Below are 16,670 nucleotides of genomic sequence, written 5' to 3' on the forward strand. Positions count from 1 at the left end.
TCATGCGAGCACGCACTGCTGAATAGCAGTTTATATTAGGATGACGGTTAATCATTTTATCTCAGCTCGATCGCAGTCAAAACATGACTGGGAAATAAATAAAATGCAAAATACAAGAAAGATATCGAAGATTAATATCGCATCAGTGTTGTATTAAATTATGTGTAGAATTATTTAAACGAAACAACTGCCAATAAGCCAACGACAGATGATAATAATGAATACTAATACATTATAATATACAACTACTGCGAAATGGCACGCATTAGCAATCAACATAACATGGAATTTGGTCCGAATAGAACGAGTTATCCTGTCGCCTATTTAAAGCACATATTACATTGCCATCAATACAAAAGTGTTTTTTTACGGCGTTTCGGCATGTCGTTTAAGTCAAGAAATAATAACAAATTGTATCAACAAAAATCGTGATCGAAAATGCCGATAAAAAAAAATATATGAATAAATCCATTAACAGTGTCGGACAAGGTCATTATTATTAATCCGTCACAAATGACAAGTGTCTGCCATGTTCGTGAACTCGTGTCTTGCTAGTTTTCCGATTAAAATGTCCAATAAAAATATCAAAATAGATACACACACGAGTGTTTAGGAAACATGACACGATAACGGATAAACTACACACACGCCCATAAACCAACGAGTACTTAAACCAAAGTTCAGTTCTAATGTCCACAGTAGTGAAGGCCGTCAATTACACTCGATGATAATATTTTTTATGTATTTCCATTTCAATAATGTGGTCTTAGTGTTTGTTTAATTACACAAAATATGTGTGTTATGACTGTTGTATATACATGCTCGTCGGTTAAACTAAATTATTATAAGAAAACCGTATTTATCAATAAAAACATACAATGTTAATGTTAGCAGTGTTATTTCACCAGAAACAAATTAAAAATTAATTGACATTGACATTGACCATTGACATTGAATATAACATTTCATTATTAATCGAAAACTTGAGTAAACAAGCTTTTAAAAGTAATATTTAATATCAACATAAAAGTTATAAGTAATTCTTCGTATTATTATTAGAACCCTATTCTCAACGACATTGTAGATAACACCATCTGAAACTTCTATTATCTCATTTTATACCAGAATGATGAAAAATAATATTATATAATATGTAAAATATCAATCATAGTTTTATGAATAAAATGTAATGTCATACTAATTGATAATAATATATTATTTTAATTATATAATTGTTTTTAGTTTTTTAATTTTTTACTATCAAGTATGGTTATTTCTACGATATCATTTATGAAATAAGAAATATTTATACTGAAAACAAATATTATTATTATTAAAAATGTTTTTTTATGATTGTTTCGACATTCAATCTATTATAAATGATATCTTGAAAAATTATGTTTGAAGGGCCAATATAAGTTGAAGAGCGAAGCGAATGGCGTATTATCGGTCTTTATCGCGTTTCTAGAATTTAAATAGAAATAAACTACATTTTATTCTAAAATATTGCATGCTGTTACTGATGCCTACTATAACTAGTGACTACCGTGTGCCTCGTGGTTAACCTTTTTTTTTAGGGATTCCGGGATAAAATATATTAAGTGTATGGTAATTTGAATAGTTGACGATTGCAATAGATAAAATAAAGACAATTTAAATATTAATGACTAATTTTTTTTATCTTTTACTAATGGGATATTGTTTTTTTAGTATTTTTTTTTTTAATCTATGACAGTCATACACGCCGACGCTCGACATTTCCGCTAGAAAACTACATCGGTTCGCCGTAATTACGCAATATGAATGTTACCGCAAACTTCCAAACGACAGGAATGCGAGGCGACAAGGTTAGGGCGTGGATCACACAATACCAACTATCGTGTGATTCACACACAATGCACGACTACGATGATGATGATGATGATATTATCATCTTATCGAATCGTCTTACACCAACATGAAACATCACTATACACGTGTAATCGAACACACGAAATCGACTTTTCTCAGTGGTAACACATCCGCGCGATAAAATATTAATTTTTGTATATTAATACTCTATTATTATTTTTTATACATTAAAATATGGTACTAAGGATGTATTTCGGGGCGTTCCGACGACAGCAACACAAAACAAACTGTATATGTATTATAATTATTATTATTATTATTTGTGTAAGTATTCGCTTACAAACACATGCCGCCGCCGCTGCAACCGGGTTACATATTATACCGGATCGGATGAATGACCTGAAATGCGCGTTTATGGGATGTCTCTCGTTCGCCGTAGTTGTATTTATCCATTGAAAACACTCGGCGATGATAATTAACCGTGGACGGTGCGCTCACTAAATCTCGGTCATCGTCATCATCTTTGTGCCAACGCGGAACATAGTAGTATAATAGTTGTGTGTAAAGTGAAAAATAAATAAACTGGTCGTCCGGTGGAAGCTGATCTCGACTCCAAACACTCGGATGTTATGCAAAATGTGGGAAAAAAAACGTTGACCCGGTTTTTGAAATTGTTATCGGTCAATTCGGCGCTCGATAGGAAAAAACGGCCACACAACAAAATGAAATACCGATTCAACTATATTTACTATAAAAATAATAATAATATCAGTATAAAACGCACTAAAACACGCGAGGCTAAAACGCGACACTTGGTGTTATTCGCATATTCATTACACGCGGAAGAGCTTTATGCAGTACTTTTTCAATTAATCAATATAATATACGATATCGAAACAACATGACTGTAAAGAACAGACAAATGCGGATGTAAACCATTTCCAGCAAGTGCACGCGGCATATCGTGTGTCATTATATTATATTATTATGTATAATTAAACCGTTACACGACGGTAGAGTGCAATAAAATCTTAAAAATACCGAGAATAAACGAATTTAAATCTAATCAAACACGTTCAATACAAAAAAAAAGATACCTAAACGATATTGAACTGACTATAATATGCAAATTATCGAAATGCAGTATGTTGCAAATTAAAGTTGTGGATAACTGATTAACATATTTTGCAGTAAAAATGTAATAAATTATTTTTCCTTTTATTTTTTTACAGTCATTATTAACATCATTTTTAATTATTACTAATAGCGTAATTTTTACCCGTGTATACTTAAATATACCAAACACCTAAGTGTATATGAAGCAATCAACGCAACATTTAGAACTGTTAAAAATTACACACGCAATGTTTTACACGAGCAAGGCATTCCCCATAAAAGGTAATTTATTTTATTTTATTACAATCGCGCTCTACCGTTTCATCTATGCTCTAATAGTCGCTGAACACAATTTAATATGTCAACGTCAGACAAAAGGTGTACAAATAATAAATGCACACAGACTATAATATTAAATATATTATGTACAACAACACTCGAATTATTTTGATTAAGTACAAAAATATATTCCATCTCTAGTCTATATCACATCATAATACAGAATACTACACAAGTATGTTTACAAATAATTATTTTCTACCAAGGATGAATATTTTACAGCGTTCGTGCACATTTAGCGTTTTCTAAATGTAATCAGGCGGATTTGTTGAACGTTAGCAAAATTTACTTAAACACACACATTAAGATAAACATTATAACGGACCTTCAAAAGCAACTGTTATTTTGAAAATAACACATCGTATTACATAAAAATTCAGTGACACAACCAAAGCACTCAAAATGCAAAACATTTCCTTGTACTTTTAAAAAAGTGCATACGCCCCAGATAACTCCCGCTGCTACAGAGGTAGCTTTACACAATATTAACATACAAATACAAAAAAAATAATTGGATAATAATCAGATAAATTAATCGCTTCCGAGAGATTATCACACAGGCTATGACAACTAAAAGAATACCTATTTAATTCTAAGAGACGTTATCCATCTCAATTAGAATTAAATCGATGAATTTCTCATTAGAAGCACATCTGTCAGCTCGGCCTATTGAAATTTCATCATTTTAAAATTTAAATTAAATACTAAACTATAACTTAATAACAATAATTCTATTATTATTGCCTTTTGGTAATTATAAGTACCTAACAACACTACTTCTCCTAATTTTATACCTTACTACTATTTTTGTTTAAAATAACCCCAAAACAATTACTATTCATATATACCTTCAATATGAAGCTGAAAGTCCAATAGTATAACATATTTTAAGTATATAAAAACTGTTATAATTATTATTTAAGATAAAGTTGTTTATGGGAATAATTATAAACTAAAAAAAATAACCTCTAAATAGTTTTAGGTGGTTTCTTTTTTTGTCTAAAATATTAATTATATCTAATTTGTTATTTCTATGAATATAATCATTGAGTGTAGGTAGTAATATCTATACAATAAAAGTATATAAAAAAAAAACAACTCAAAATTTAATCACTAGTGGACGAATTCTTGAGACACAAATTAAAAAACGTGTAAAAATTGACTTTTTTTTTCATTATGTTTTTACGTCACTTTTACTAAAGAATTTTAATATCTCTGTACAACAATTCTTAATAAACAAGGTATTGAATTTATATTATTTGATAACATTATAACTTTTTATAATAAAAAAATCAAGAATTTTCCGAAGTCCGTGCAATCATTAAATAATATCAATACGGCTAAGTATGACGTACACTATTATAATTCCTCTTTGTGCAATAATATTATATTTCTCATTATAGTTTACAAATGTATCTAATTAATTGCGATTAAAAAATTCTTGGCGGGTTACCATAACACGATTTTTTTTTAACCAAAGCAAACTACAGTTTATGTAGTTATGACCATGTGAACGTGTTATTAATAAAATTGCGCTATGCATTAATATATTCCCATAGGTATTTATCAACTGCACTTGGAGAATTATTATTAATCCGTTTGTTATTGAATTAATGATTGTGTATTCTCTTTGCATTTAAATGTCACCACAGTGTTGGTTCGCATTTATGTTTTACTATTGAAATGTCTATATAGTTTCAACTTCCAAGTCGGTTTGACAAATGTATCCGCACAAAAAGTTTCAATAGTCATGAATGATATAAAGGCTATCATTATAAACCATCGACATCGCCACATACAGAGGATTTTTAAAATGATTGAACAAACATATTTATTCAATCATTTTACGGCACGAACCAAACATCCTTCCTCCTAAACATGTGTAGTTTTAATTTATATATATGTATATATACTACGCAGAAAAAACATACTGTTCCATGGCACGTGTTATTAAAGAGGCCAGATGTCCGGTTAAAAACCTAAGATAGTAACCGAATAGTAATAAATACTCTGTACCAGACTAGTACTTATTTTCACGGACTTATTGCTGCAAGGAAAACACTACTTGAAAACGGTAACGTTAGACCAAAGTGAATGAAAAAATAAAGTCTTGGAAAATAAAGATTGGAACCTTTCGAGAAATACAATTTTTTTGTAAATATAATATAAAAATACCAACGATTCTTGAAAATCTCAAAATATAATACCAAGTAACAAAGCTAATATAAAAATTCGAAATATTTCTTATAATGGCTTGGGAAATTTATTGTTATTTGTTATGCGAGTTGATGAAAGTGGCATATATCTTATCACTATAAATGTATTTATGAGGAAGGTCAAAGACCCAGTAGAATCCGAATCGATAATGTTTTTATGAAACCGAGGCTGATTAACAACAATCACAAACCATAACAACGACTGGGTCTTATAAAATTAATAATCTTCAAACATTTCATAGATTTTCTTTTATTGATTAAATGTCAAACACTAACATCATACTACCTATAATATGTTTAGTGTAAATGTACTTATGTACTATTAGTACATAAGTAAATTAACAAGACAAACAAAATATTTGTAACATTTTAGGACAAAAAATTATTAATAATTTAACAAAGTCATTAATACAAAACATGTTTGCCATTATTTTTACACTAACAAAATATGTATAATAGAAATGTCAATAAAATATGTTCTTTGGTGTAAAAAAAACCGATTTCCATCGATACCTACCTATTCAAACTACCATTTTGTGTTATCCAATCAACCAATAATTTCTTATAACACGCTTTGTTTTTATGAAACGGGGCATTATGTATTCAAAATAAATATAAATATAATTATCCTCTTCCGGGTTCATACGGTAACTAACTAGATAACTAAAAATGTAATACACAGCACGGGTACTATTATGCTATACACGGCATGAATCATATTTTTTTTTCACAAACTGACAACGGTGCATTTTTTTTTTTTTATAAAACCTATATTCGTATATAGTTATAAGAATATAGATACATCTATACATTCGCGTTCGAATTTAAATGCAATTTTACAAACAGTAACGCTGTTAATTGTTGTGTACTTAACGATATAAACTAATAAATTAAACGACAAGGGTTGTTCTGCTCCTATGAACACCCCAGTGTGTTCGTGTCCATTCCCACGCGCCAGACCGTAAAATACTAAAAACAAGCGTAGGTGGTCACAGGACATAATAATATGCGATGAACCACTAACAATCGAAACACACGTCTTTACATTTCAAATTTAGCGTTTTACTATAATATATAGTAACCAGCATAATATTTACCTCGTTGGGCTCGGAGAGTTCGAAAAGATCCAGTCGATTGGCGTTCCATTGCTGGATAACGCTTCGCAGGGCCTCCCGTTCCTCGTGCCTCTTCATTGCCATAGTCATTTCTGGATTCATGGTAACCTGTAAATAATAATAATAATAGCATTAAACTATTGTATTTCACGTTCAAGGGTATATTTATGGTAAACGATATTGCTTAAAAAGGGTTTAGCGTGCCGTCTAGTATGACGTGCCTCTAAAGAAACACAATATTATAATACACGCGGCAAGGATTATTACTATAAAATACAAATCACTGCGTACACCAAATAATAATACCTAATAATAAAAATATTATTATCTACTATAGATGCCCATAATAATAACAAATGCCAACTTTACGTGTTTCCACACGCTTTAATTAAAATTACCAATGAACGTGGCCAAGTCGATTTTTTTTATACAAGAGAACATGATATGTATAAATATCACCTATATACGTCTTCAAATTGACCTTCTAAAAACATCATACCAGTTTCATTATTCTATAATAATTCAAAAAGCAAGAACGTCCAAACACTTCATCTCGAGAACCCTGTGGCAGGCATGCACTAACACAATACACACAATACAATACTACCATCTCCACAGACCTTCGGAAAGCATATAAAACAATAACCGCCTTAATGTGCCCAAACAAAACACTATTTGAATACATATTGTTCATGAACTATTAAGCTGAACAAGTGAACGACCCTACAATTATTTGTCGACAAGACCCCATATTTTGTATCTGATTTTTTAACGACAAAAATCAAAAAGGTAGGCAACTTAAAAAAAAAATTAAGATTTTTCAACGAAAAAATTGCAAGGTGGCTTGAAAGCTTTTTTAGCATTTCTAGTCGCCCCATGCATAGATATATACACCATTACACTTAAAGTCATTATTATTTTAATCGAATCAGTCGTTTATCATAATGATAATAAATAGAGAACTCCATAAAATAACAAAGTAATACAATTAAAAAAGAGTAATAACAGTCCCAAATGAATTCACAGCCATTATCGTTTTAACTGTATAAACTTATAATAAACTATTTAATAAAACAATAAAATAACAAAAAAAAAATTTATATATTCTGGATTCGTTCAGTTGGTATAATAATAAAATAAATAAACAATAAAAATAAAAACCCTATTTGAAAAAAAATAGCCAAAATGATTTTTTTCAATTTAATTTGGTCAGATTGTAATATCGGTTTTATACAATTTATTTAACTTGCGTGTACACTCCTAAACATAAAAAAAGTAATTTGATAATATACATTTTATTGCAAACGATATTAGAGAGAAACCAGATTTCACACTAATCATTTGAAGAATTTTATTACATAAAATAATGTTCCAGCCATACCTACATATTAAACTTTAATTATTTTAATCATAAAAACATCATTAAATTAAACGTACGAAGATGTAATTATATGATTTAATGGTTAAAATGTAATCAAATACCTGGAAAAAAATTGTTATTTACTACTTTTACGATTAATATAATACTTAATAAATTGAACATAAGCGGAGAAGTAAACGCGAGCACACGGTTAAGACAAAACTAAGTTGCATATTTATATTTTTCATGATGCCTTAAAAATGTGAACTCTATAATTATTATTTCTATGATGTACATAATATAAAGCACACTGGTCATCGAAAACAGAATGCCTCTTGATAGCCAACGGAGTTTTAAAACAAAAATAATATCGGTCGAAATGGATAACAGAACTTCTATGAAGAATCTTAACGGTGTTTTGTAGTGGTGTGGCTAAAACAAAACCCAGAACACTACCAAGTCCATACTGTCACGTCGCTTAAGCCTATTGAAGTGATGAAAACCTTATTATATTTTGTTAGACAAAACGCCAATACATGTGCACACCGCATTGTGTGGTGTCTGAGTATGTGTGTGACAAGAATCCTGAGTCGCGTGTCGTCCGGAAACGGCCACGGAATGTAAATCAAATAAGAAATAAAAACACAAACTCTAGAAGAGGCACGTGGTGCTATTCTCGAATTGTCTATCACAGTACAATAGTAATTGTTATTATACTCATGTGAGTATACAACATCATAGAACATACATCAACGTACAACGATCATCAAAATAACACATCAAAATAAATACATGCAAACACTTCATAAATAAATCGCAAACACTATTTTAGTTTTATACTTTTTAATAAGAACAATTTTTACCCCTTTGTTGCCTCCTTTCTCCGGACCATTCTTAATCATTACCTACATAGGTATAACTTGTTTCAACACAATTTTTAAATGAACTATTATGATATAGCTTTATTTTAGAAACAAAAAAAATCTCTATTTTAAAAACTTAAATACACATTCTTATACAAAAAAAGTTAACAACGGTATATAAGTTACATTATGGGTATTAACTGTAATTTATATATGTTGTTTATTTACAAACACACTATATTATTAAAAAACCCGGCCTCGGTAACCCATTTTAATATAAATGTAACATTGTAGTATAAAAAGAGACAAAAATACCGTGAGAAACATTCATATCAGAACTGAACCTAAAATCTATAACTAATCTTATCAGAGACTGTATACTTTTTACACATATACACGTAAGTAGGTCAAAATAATTTGGTTAATTTTAAATTCAGATAAGATATTTAAAGATATTCAACAGACGTGGGATAAATATGTTCTTTGAAATTTAAAGAGATAAGAGAAAACATAATTACTATCAAACTGTTGGGCAGGCATGTCCAAAAAGTGTTGTTAAATACATTGATTACGTATGCTTCTTTAGAAATTTCGTTTAAGCAAGTAAACTTTTTCAACTCAAGACTCAAAACTCAAGACTCAAGTCGTACTAACTTAAAGTACCTCCAGTTAACTATTTCTGACATATAGGACTGCAAACGTGGAGAAATCGGTCCAGCGCTTAAAATCGTAACCGTGAGATAGTATTTTTTCAATGCAATACACTTAGTACGCCAGTAAGAAAGTCGTTTGTGAAAATCTAGTATACTAAAACGGTCATTACGCATCGCGCTTTTAACACATAGTGTGAACTTGTCCATTTGTAACAAACATGTAATTTTACAGTGTACAGTTGAATAGATATATTGTCGTCTCGACAAGCCCGAATGGTCACCATGACCGGACCCGGCAATAATAAATAAATTCCGATTGCCGGCAAGTCCGTCCGCTTAATTGGCAAAAAGGCCAAATCAATTCACTACACACAGGCACAGTACAAATTAGGTATTTATGTTTTACGCTACATCCGTCCAAATCAACAGTATGGTTTTTGTAATTTCACAGCAAATAGAAAATAGTAATAACAACAATGAATTTCAAACAAATTTCTATTCTCAAGCACGAATAATATTGCTCGTATAAGCACAAATGTGCACAGCAAACGCCCACGTTCCAATATCATGTAATTCTCGTTCGGTGAAACAGTTCGACTGTTGGGCAATATTGCCGATAAGGGTACTTCCCTGGCCGATAAGGAAACCGTACAAAACCATTGGCGCCTGTTAAACGGCAATGTATGTGCGTGTTTGCAGGCCGTCTGGTCGACGTAGGTACGATTAAAGGGTTAAAACGTCATAAATATAAGTCGAATCAATAACAACCGCAAAACGCCAATTTGGCAAACAAGAATAATAAACTGTTCAGGGAAACTATACTTAAAAAAAAACACTGATAAAAGCTAATTTTTACTCAAGTTGATCGACCCCCGGGTTAATAGTTATATACGTCATCGTTGTGCTACGGTTTTATATATATTTTTTAACATTTAAAAGCCCGTGTCTCCCATGCATGCACGAAATGAGAGCGAGTAGAGATTTAGGCTCTTAGGATTTAATTATTTAATTTCAGCTTAATATCCACTAACAAATCTCATAGTTCCCACTTAAAATCGAATATCGTTCGTTTACCCAAGTATTGAATAAAAAAATTGTAAATAAAAACCTCTAAAACTAAGTAGGTTAAATTTTTAGTTTATTTGAATTTCATTTAACAAATAGGCTATCTTGAATATCATGTTCAGCTCTCAAATGTTCAAAGCTCTTATACAGCTTGCCAGTCAACTTGTTAAAATTTGATATTTATAGAATATTAATATTAAAAAAATTACTGTTTACTAGCCAATAATTAATTGTGCTTTTTTTCATTCGTAAAAATTCGTATTTTCACAATAACCCATTTTACCAACCACATAAGTCATATAAACATAATAGTTAAAATTAATATAGTTAAATTTATAAATATGAATTTATGTTAGAAATATATACTGAATAATTTGCTAAAAAAGAAAATAATTAATTGAGAAAATAGAAAAGATTCCAAAACTTTAAATTTTAAAGTCTTTTTAAACAAAATTTGTTAGTAAAGCCTTTCTGTTCAAGATAATTCCATTTTATCGTTTTAGTAGGTAGTCTCATATCTGTAAAATAGAACAAAAAATAAAAAATCAATAGTCTAAGGGGTTTGTTTTTTAAAATATGTCCTCCGCTTGTAACTTCAGAGCTGCGTCTAAAAACTTGTTTTACATTTTTTATAATGTCATAGCACGATATCTACTATATCAACCGAGTTCTTGAATATTTAAAAATATAGAAGTATAATGCGTACACATTTGAAAACGGTAACGCAGTTGTTATCGATTAAACAAGACATTATTATTGTTTTGGACCGGAAACCAGCGCACAGGTTACGCCTCCGGCAACCCTTCCGGGACGATAAGAAATGTCTAGTTTCTCGTTAATAAATACAAAATCGCTCTCGAGGTGGAAACGGTTCGGATTTTTAAACGCTAATAACAATAATTAGTAGCAAGTAAGAGTACTCCTCGCCGCACAGCGGACAGAACTCCATGGGAGGAAATAATCGACAGCGGTGACGGCGGGGCATCATCGCGCGATAGCGCATTACCGTTATTATTATTTATTATAACGTTGCGGTTGCTACCGACACCGTATTTTCGATGGACGGCAAAAAAAAATTAGACAAGATAAAAAACCGTCGGGGGTATCGTATATATTCACAAATGGAAATGTTACGGAACACACGGTGCGGCGTGTCTGGTCTAGCATGCAACCGGTCCGAGCGAAGAAGACACACATATTAACGACAAGCGGAGTAGTAGTAATACTATTATTCAGCGGGCATAGAAAAGAAAACCAACAAGAACGAATTAATTGCGTTACGAAGATTTGCGCTCACATTGTTCTCGGTCATCCGAGTGAGTCATTAACGTAGGTCAATCCGACGTATGCGGAACCAACAGTGTATTTATTTTATTTTTAGTTTTTCATATTTTTTTTCCCTCGACAGACAACACGTTGTAACGGAACGCCGCGCTCAAAAATCTATGGAAATCCTATTTAAATCATCATGTTCGCCAGTGTGATCATCGAAAAGTGTGGTAATCGCACGCTTTCCTGGCCAAGATCCACTCTGACAGAACCTTTTTGACTACTCAAATAAGATATAGCAATGGCGCGTAGATTATTGCAAAACGAGGAGCCCCGCCTAAAAAAATATCTTCAATAACAATAAAAAAATAATATTTCTGTTGTAATGTAGTTCGTAAACACGAAACAAGTGTCATAATATATTGTAAAACTTATATATTTTACAATGTTAACTTTCAATGTTATCGGTTATAGTTGTTATTGTCGTAATTGGATGTTTTAATACAATATCATAATATTAAGACGTAAATACTATATTACCTATATTTAATTACATTTTATTATAACTTCAAACACTTATTTCAAGGATGTTTTTTTTAACCGTATCGATATCTGCGTCGTGAAATTGGAAAATTAATCGCCACAATCCTGATGTCAATATTATTAAGCACGAAAAATGTGAGCTTAAACATAATCCATTGAAATCCCGTACAATCTATAGTCGAGTGTCGAGTGACGGCGAATGACGCGACGTCGTGTCCAACAGATTATGCTCACAAGGTAAAATAAAAAAAAAACATTCAGAACCCGTGAGTGTGTTGTACACACACTAGTCAAGGTATATTATGACATGGGCTATACTACATACATACTATACTTGCATAGTAGCCGTAGTATAGAAGAAATTGTAGTAGCCCCACATTGTGCAGTATGACTCATCCGTCTAATCGTACAGGCCATTGTTGTAGAGTTCCCTTGTCGGTCGGGCGTTCGACTGCTCGGCGACGTTTTATTACAATATAAATTTATAAGATTTGACGATAAACCCAAGCAAAACGACGACACTCATTCGAGCCGCCGTCTAACCCGTTGGTTTTAGAGGGAAAAACAATATTACGAATAATAATTCCAATTTCCAACACACGTGGCGCACACTATAAAAAAAACACCATTTCCCGCTGTATACTACGACATACCTAACCTGACCCGTAATTTACAAGGTCGTAACACAGCGGCGATCGACCAATCCTAAAAATTTGTAAATACCATTTTTCAATCGACAATAAAAATATACGACAACAATAAATATTTTTTTTCGATAACATTACATTTTGTTATTAACGGAGTGTTTTTTTTCTTTCCTTATCGGCGGGTATAGTGTTTCACTGTGATTTTTGTCGAATTCCCTCGACTGTTATGACTTGCTTGGTTTTATAATAATATATATATATATATATATATACCAAACGCATTTTTGTGTTACAATATTCCAATAACTGTTGTACGTGTATAGCATACCTACTCGAAATTAAAGATAATTCTTGGCAAACAGCCACCGGCTTATTTACGAAAGAAAATAAGTTAAATGAAAAAAAAACGCAGTTAACTAATGACCAAAACATCTAAATTAAACGTTTATTTGTGTTTACATATTACATTTGTGTTGACAAAATAATGTATTATGTAATTAATTAAATTATAGTTTAAAAATTGTCAAAAATCACTTTCACTATAAAAATAAAAAAAATTGTAAAATTAAACCATTACACATACACATTATATTTTTTTTAACGAGCCCTTATTTTTAGTTATTCCATCTGGGCTTCGGTCAATAGATTTATTGGCCCTTTCAGTAACTCCAGAGTATTCAGCTGCATACTCAGTGCGTATGGCCTTTGAGTGCTGTAAGTACATGACCTAGGACCTATGAAAAAACACAAGACCTACATAAAATGACATAGCCCCAACCTAGGGGAGAGAAAGCATACGTCATAACATATTACTGAATTAAATAATTTCTTATATGACACATGTGCTCATAATATAAGTGTGTTATTTTAAAAACATATTATATTAATATAATTCATTGTATTAAGAATCCTAACATGGTTAGTTTTATCTTTAAAGCGATATTTAAAAAAAATCAAGACGAATGATGAGATAAATTACAAAAAAATCGAAGAATTTTAATCCATGTCTACATTATAATTATAAATATTTGATTAAAGACTTTTCAATAACTAAGGTGAACTACTTAATGTACAAGTTTCGCTATAAACGCTACTACCCCTATGCAATGTTTAACTTGTGGCGGCGGACAACCTCTATGACACGACTAATTGAAGAACTAAAGAGGATCCATACACTTGCACCGAAACTCAAAACTACACCAACCGCGCCACCATACAAGCTGACAGACAAATGTATTAGTTTAAATAATTATTTAAAATATTAAGTACCATGATGTTTACATAAAGCGACATTCAATTCTGAAACTCTAGAAAAACGGGTAGCAAAGATTGCCACTGGCAATAGAAAAATTAGGGAGAATAAATTTACATGGCAGAGGTCGAGTGTGGTGGAAATTCTAGTAATCCATTTTGAGTAGACCGTGAGGATTTGGGACTAAAGAATTCCATTAATTGAGAAAAAATATTCTATTATATCCACACCATCTGTGGCCACATATCAAACAATAATGTTTTATTAAAAATATGTATTTTCATCATGATTTAACGATGTTAAATATCTTATTTTGTATCTACTGCTATTTAGTTTAAACATAAATTAAATTTGAACAGCAGAAACCCTAAGAACCTGTTATGCACGTATTTCGGGGAACTTTATAATTATAACTGTCTTTCATGGACCCGTCTAAAGTATTTCAATTATTTGAACTCTTCCAACAGATCCTCCAAAACCCAATCGGCAAATTCATTTGAGTTTTTGGAATCAATGAATAAAATATACGAACGAGTAGAAAGCTGAAATATCCATAAATCGTCCAAACACAAACAAACAATAATCGATGCCAAATAATCATCTACTGTCATTCAATTTCAATACAGAAAATATACAACTTTCAAGGATGTGAGCCACAGTGTACTACACAATAATCATTACGTTGTTATATTTTACATTAACATAGCAGAAGTGTAGGCGGGCATGCGAAAAACAGGTCATGAATAAAGGGATTATTCTTTGTGTAGCGTTTTATAGGGCTTCACTATAGCATATAGCACTCGTACGCACAGGTGCACAAATAGTGTACATTACGTCCAATAATAGCTTATTTTGATACATTCATTAAGACGGTTGTTCAACGGGAACCGCTTCTTACTACAATCGCAGGAAATCGAAAAAGCTTGTTGTTCCACAAGGACACTAAATTATAATATTAGGTATAGTTTCACTTGTGTTCCAATTTATTACCATTTATTATTATCTCTGCGCCACTTGCAAGTGGGTTACGCCGATAAGAGTTGAGAATACAAAACCGCCCATCCTGAATGCAACAGGAAATGAACGGACTCGCCCCTGTTCAACTGTTATTATTTTAGTCATTATTTTTTTGTTTGTATTATCCCCTTATTCAATCCAAGGTCGGCTAATCGGATTTACTGTACCGAAACGGAGACATATTTGATTCTCATTACAAGCCAACTACACTCATTCCGAAGTATATAAAATGAAAACTTCAACATGTTAAGGTATAGGTAAAGAAGTACTATATAAAAAAACGTTGTTTTACTAGATTTTGAAAACGTTACTACAGCTGCACAGCTGCAAGTAATTACATTTGATTTATAACATACACATATACAAACTAATTATGTTAATAAAAAGATAGATAAAAATCATTAAGTATTTTTACAGCCAGACACGTCATTGGAAAACCATTTGCATGTATTGCGAAATATAAAAAACATGTAGGTTTGCCGTAAAGAAATCAATTAGCTATATTATTTGCATTCTTTCCTCTATATAAATTCTATAAACCATTAAATGTAACTATTATACATACTTAAATTTAGGTATCAACGCAAAAATGATAATGGTAATAATTTATGAAAATTTTAACTGTCAGAAAAAAACTTCAAAAGGTCAACAATGATTGATTGATTAATTGATTAATAATTTGTTTACATATAATAAAGTAATGAAATGTTTAATATTTAATAAGAAAAAAGTTGTTTTTAGTACAATAAATATTATTAGTTGTAGGTAAATTCAAAAACGTTTAACGGATAATTTTGAACTGACCCAAATCAAATTGCACGAGGCACTCAATATTATCTCTGTATTAATCGAGTTATGCTATAACAGCCAACTGAACATTTATATTCATAGATTTCCTGGATAATAGTGTTGTTTTATAAATAATAAATTGTTTTATAAATAAAAATGATTTTAAACAAAAAAATTGGAAAAAAAAATAATTATTAATTTATCCACGTAATTAACCGTTTATTGTCTGAATAACATTTTACCAGAACTCGCCCACAAACGTCAATTTATTTCTTGCGTAATTATTTTTATCTAAAATAAATGCACGACAATACGATAATACGCCATAACAAGACACACATTATCGAACAATTAATAGTATTTTTATAAACGGTTAAATGGGCGGCAGAAGAATAGTGTATTATTATTAACAACTGATAAACAGTCCAACAGTTTTGGTATTCGTCTAATAATCATCCGGCCACCGCCGACCAAACCAATTCTTTTTATAGCACACACTCGAGCCATAATGAAACATCACACTAAATCATAGTATGGAATATGGACAAGCTATACTTTTCAACTACCGCGTAGTC

At 31.1% G+C, this 16,670-nt stretch overlaps 1 protein-coding gene across 6 annotated transcripts in view; it reads right to left on the bottom strand.

Moving 5' to 3' along the window:
• LOC126841157 (afadin) overlaps positions 1 to 16,670 on the bottom strand; it is a 63,893-nt gene that overhangs the window by 44,804 nt on the left and 2,419 nt on the right. For all 6 annotated transcript variants that reach the window (XM_050577482.1, XM_050577483.1, XM_050577480.1 and 3 more), the window contains exon 2: positions 6,620 to 6,745. In XM_050577482.1, coding sequence (XP_050433439.1) covers positions 6,620 to 6,739 — 120 coding nt within the window. In that variant the 5' untranslated portion in view covers positions 6,740 to 6,745. The remainder of the gene's footprint in view (positions 1 to 6,619; positions 6,746 to 16,670) is intronic.

This window comes from Adelges cooleyi, unplaced genomic scaffold (assembly GCF_023614345.1).
Source record: "Adelges cooleyi isolate 19-005CV unplaced genomic scaffold, UGA_ACOO_1.1 ACOO_flye_CR_arks_rails_tigmint_CR_PRNA_376, whole genome shotgun sequence".
Lineage (NCBI taxonomy): Eukaryota > Metazoa > Arthropoda > Insecta > Hemiptera > Adelgidae > Adelges > Adelges cooleyi.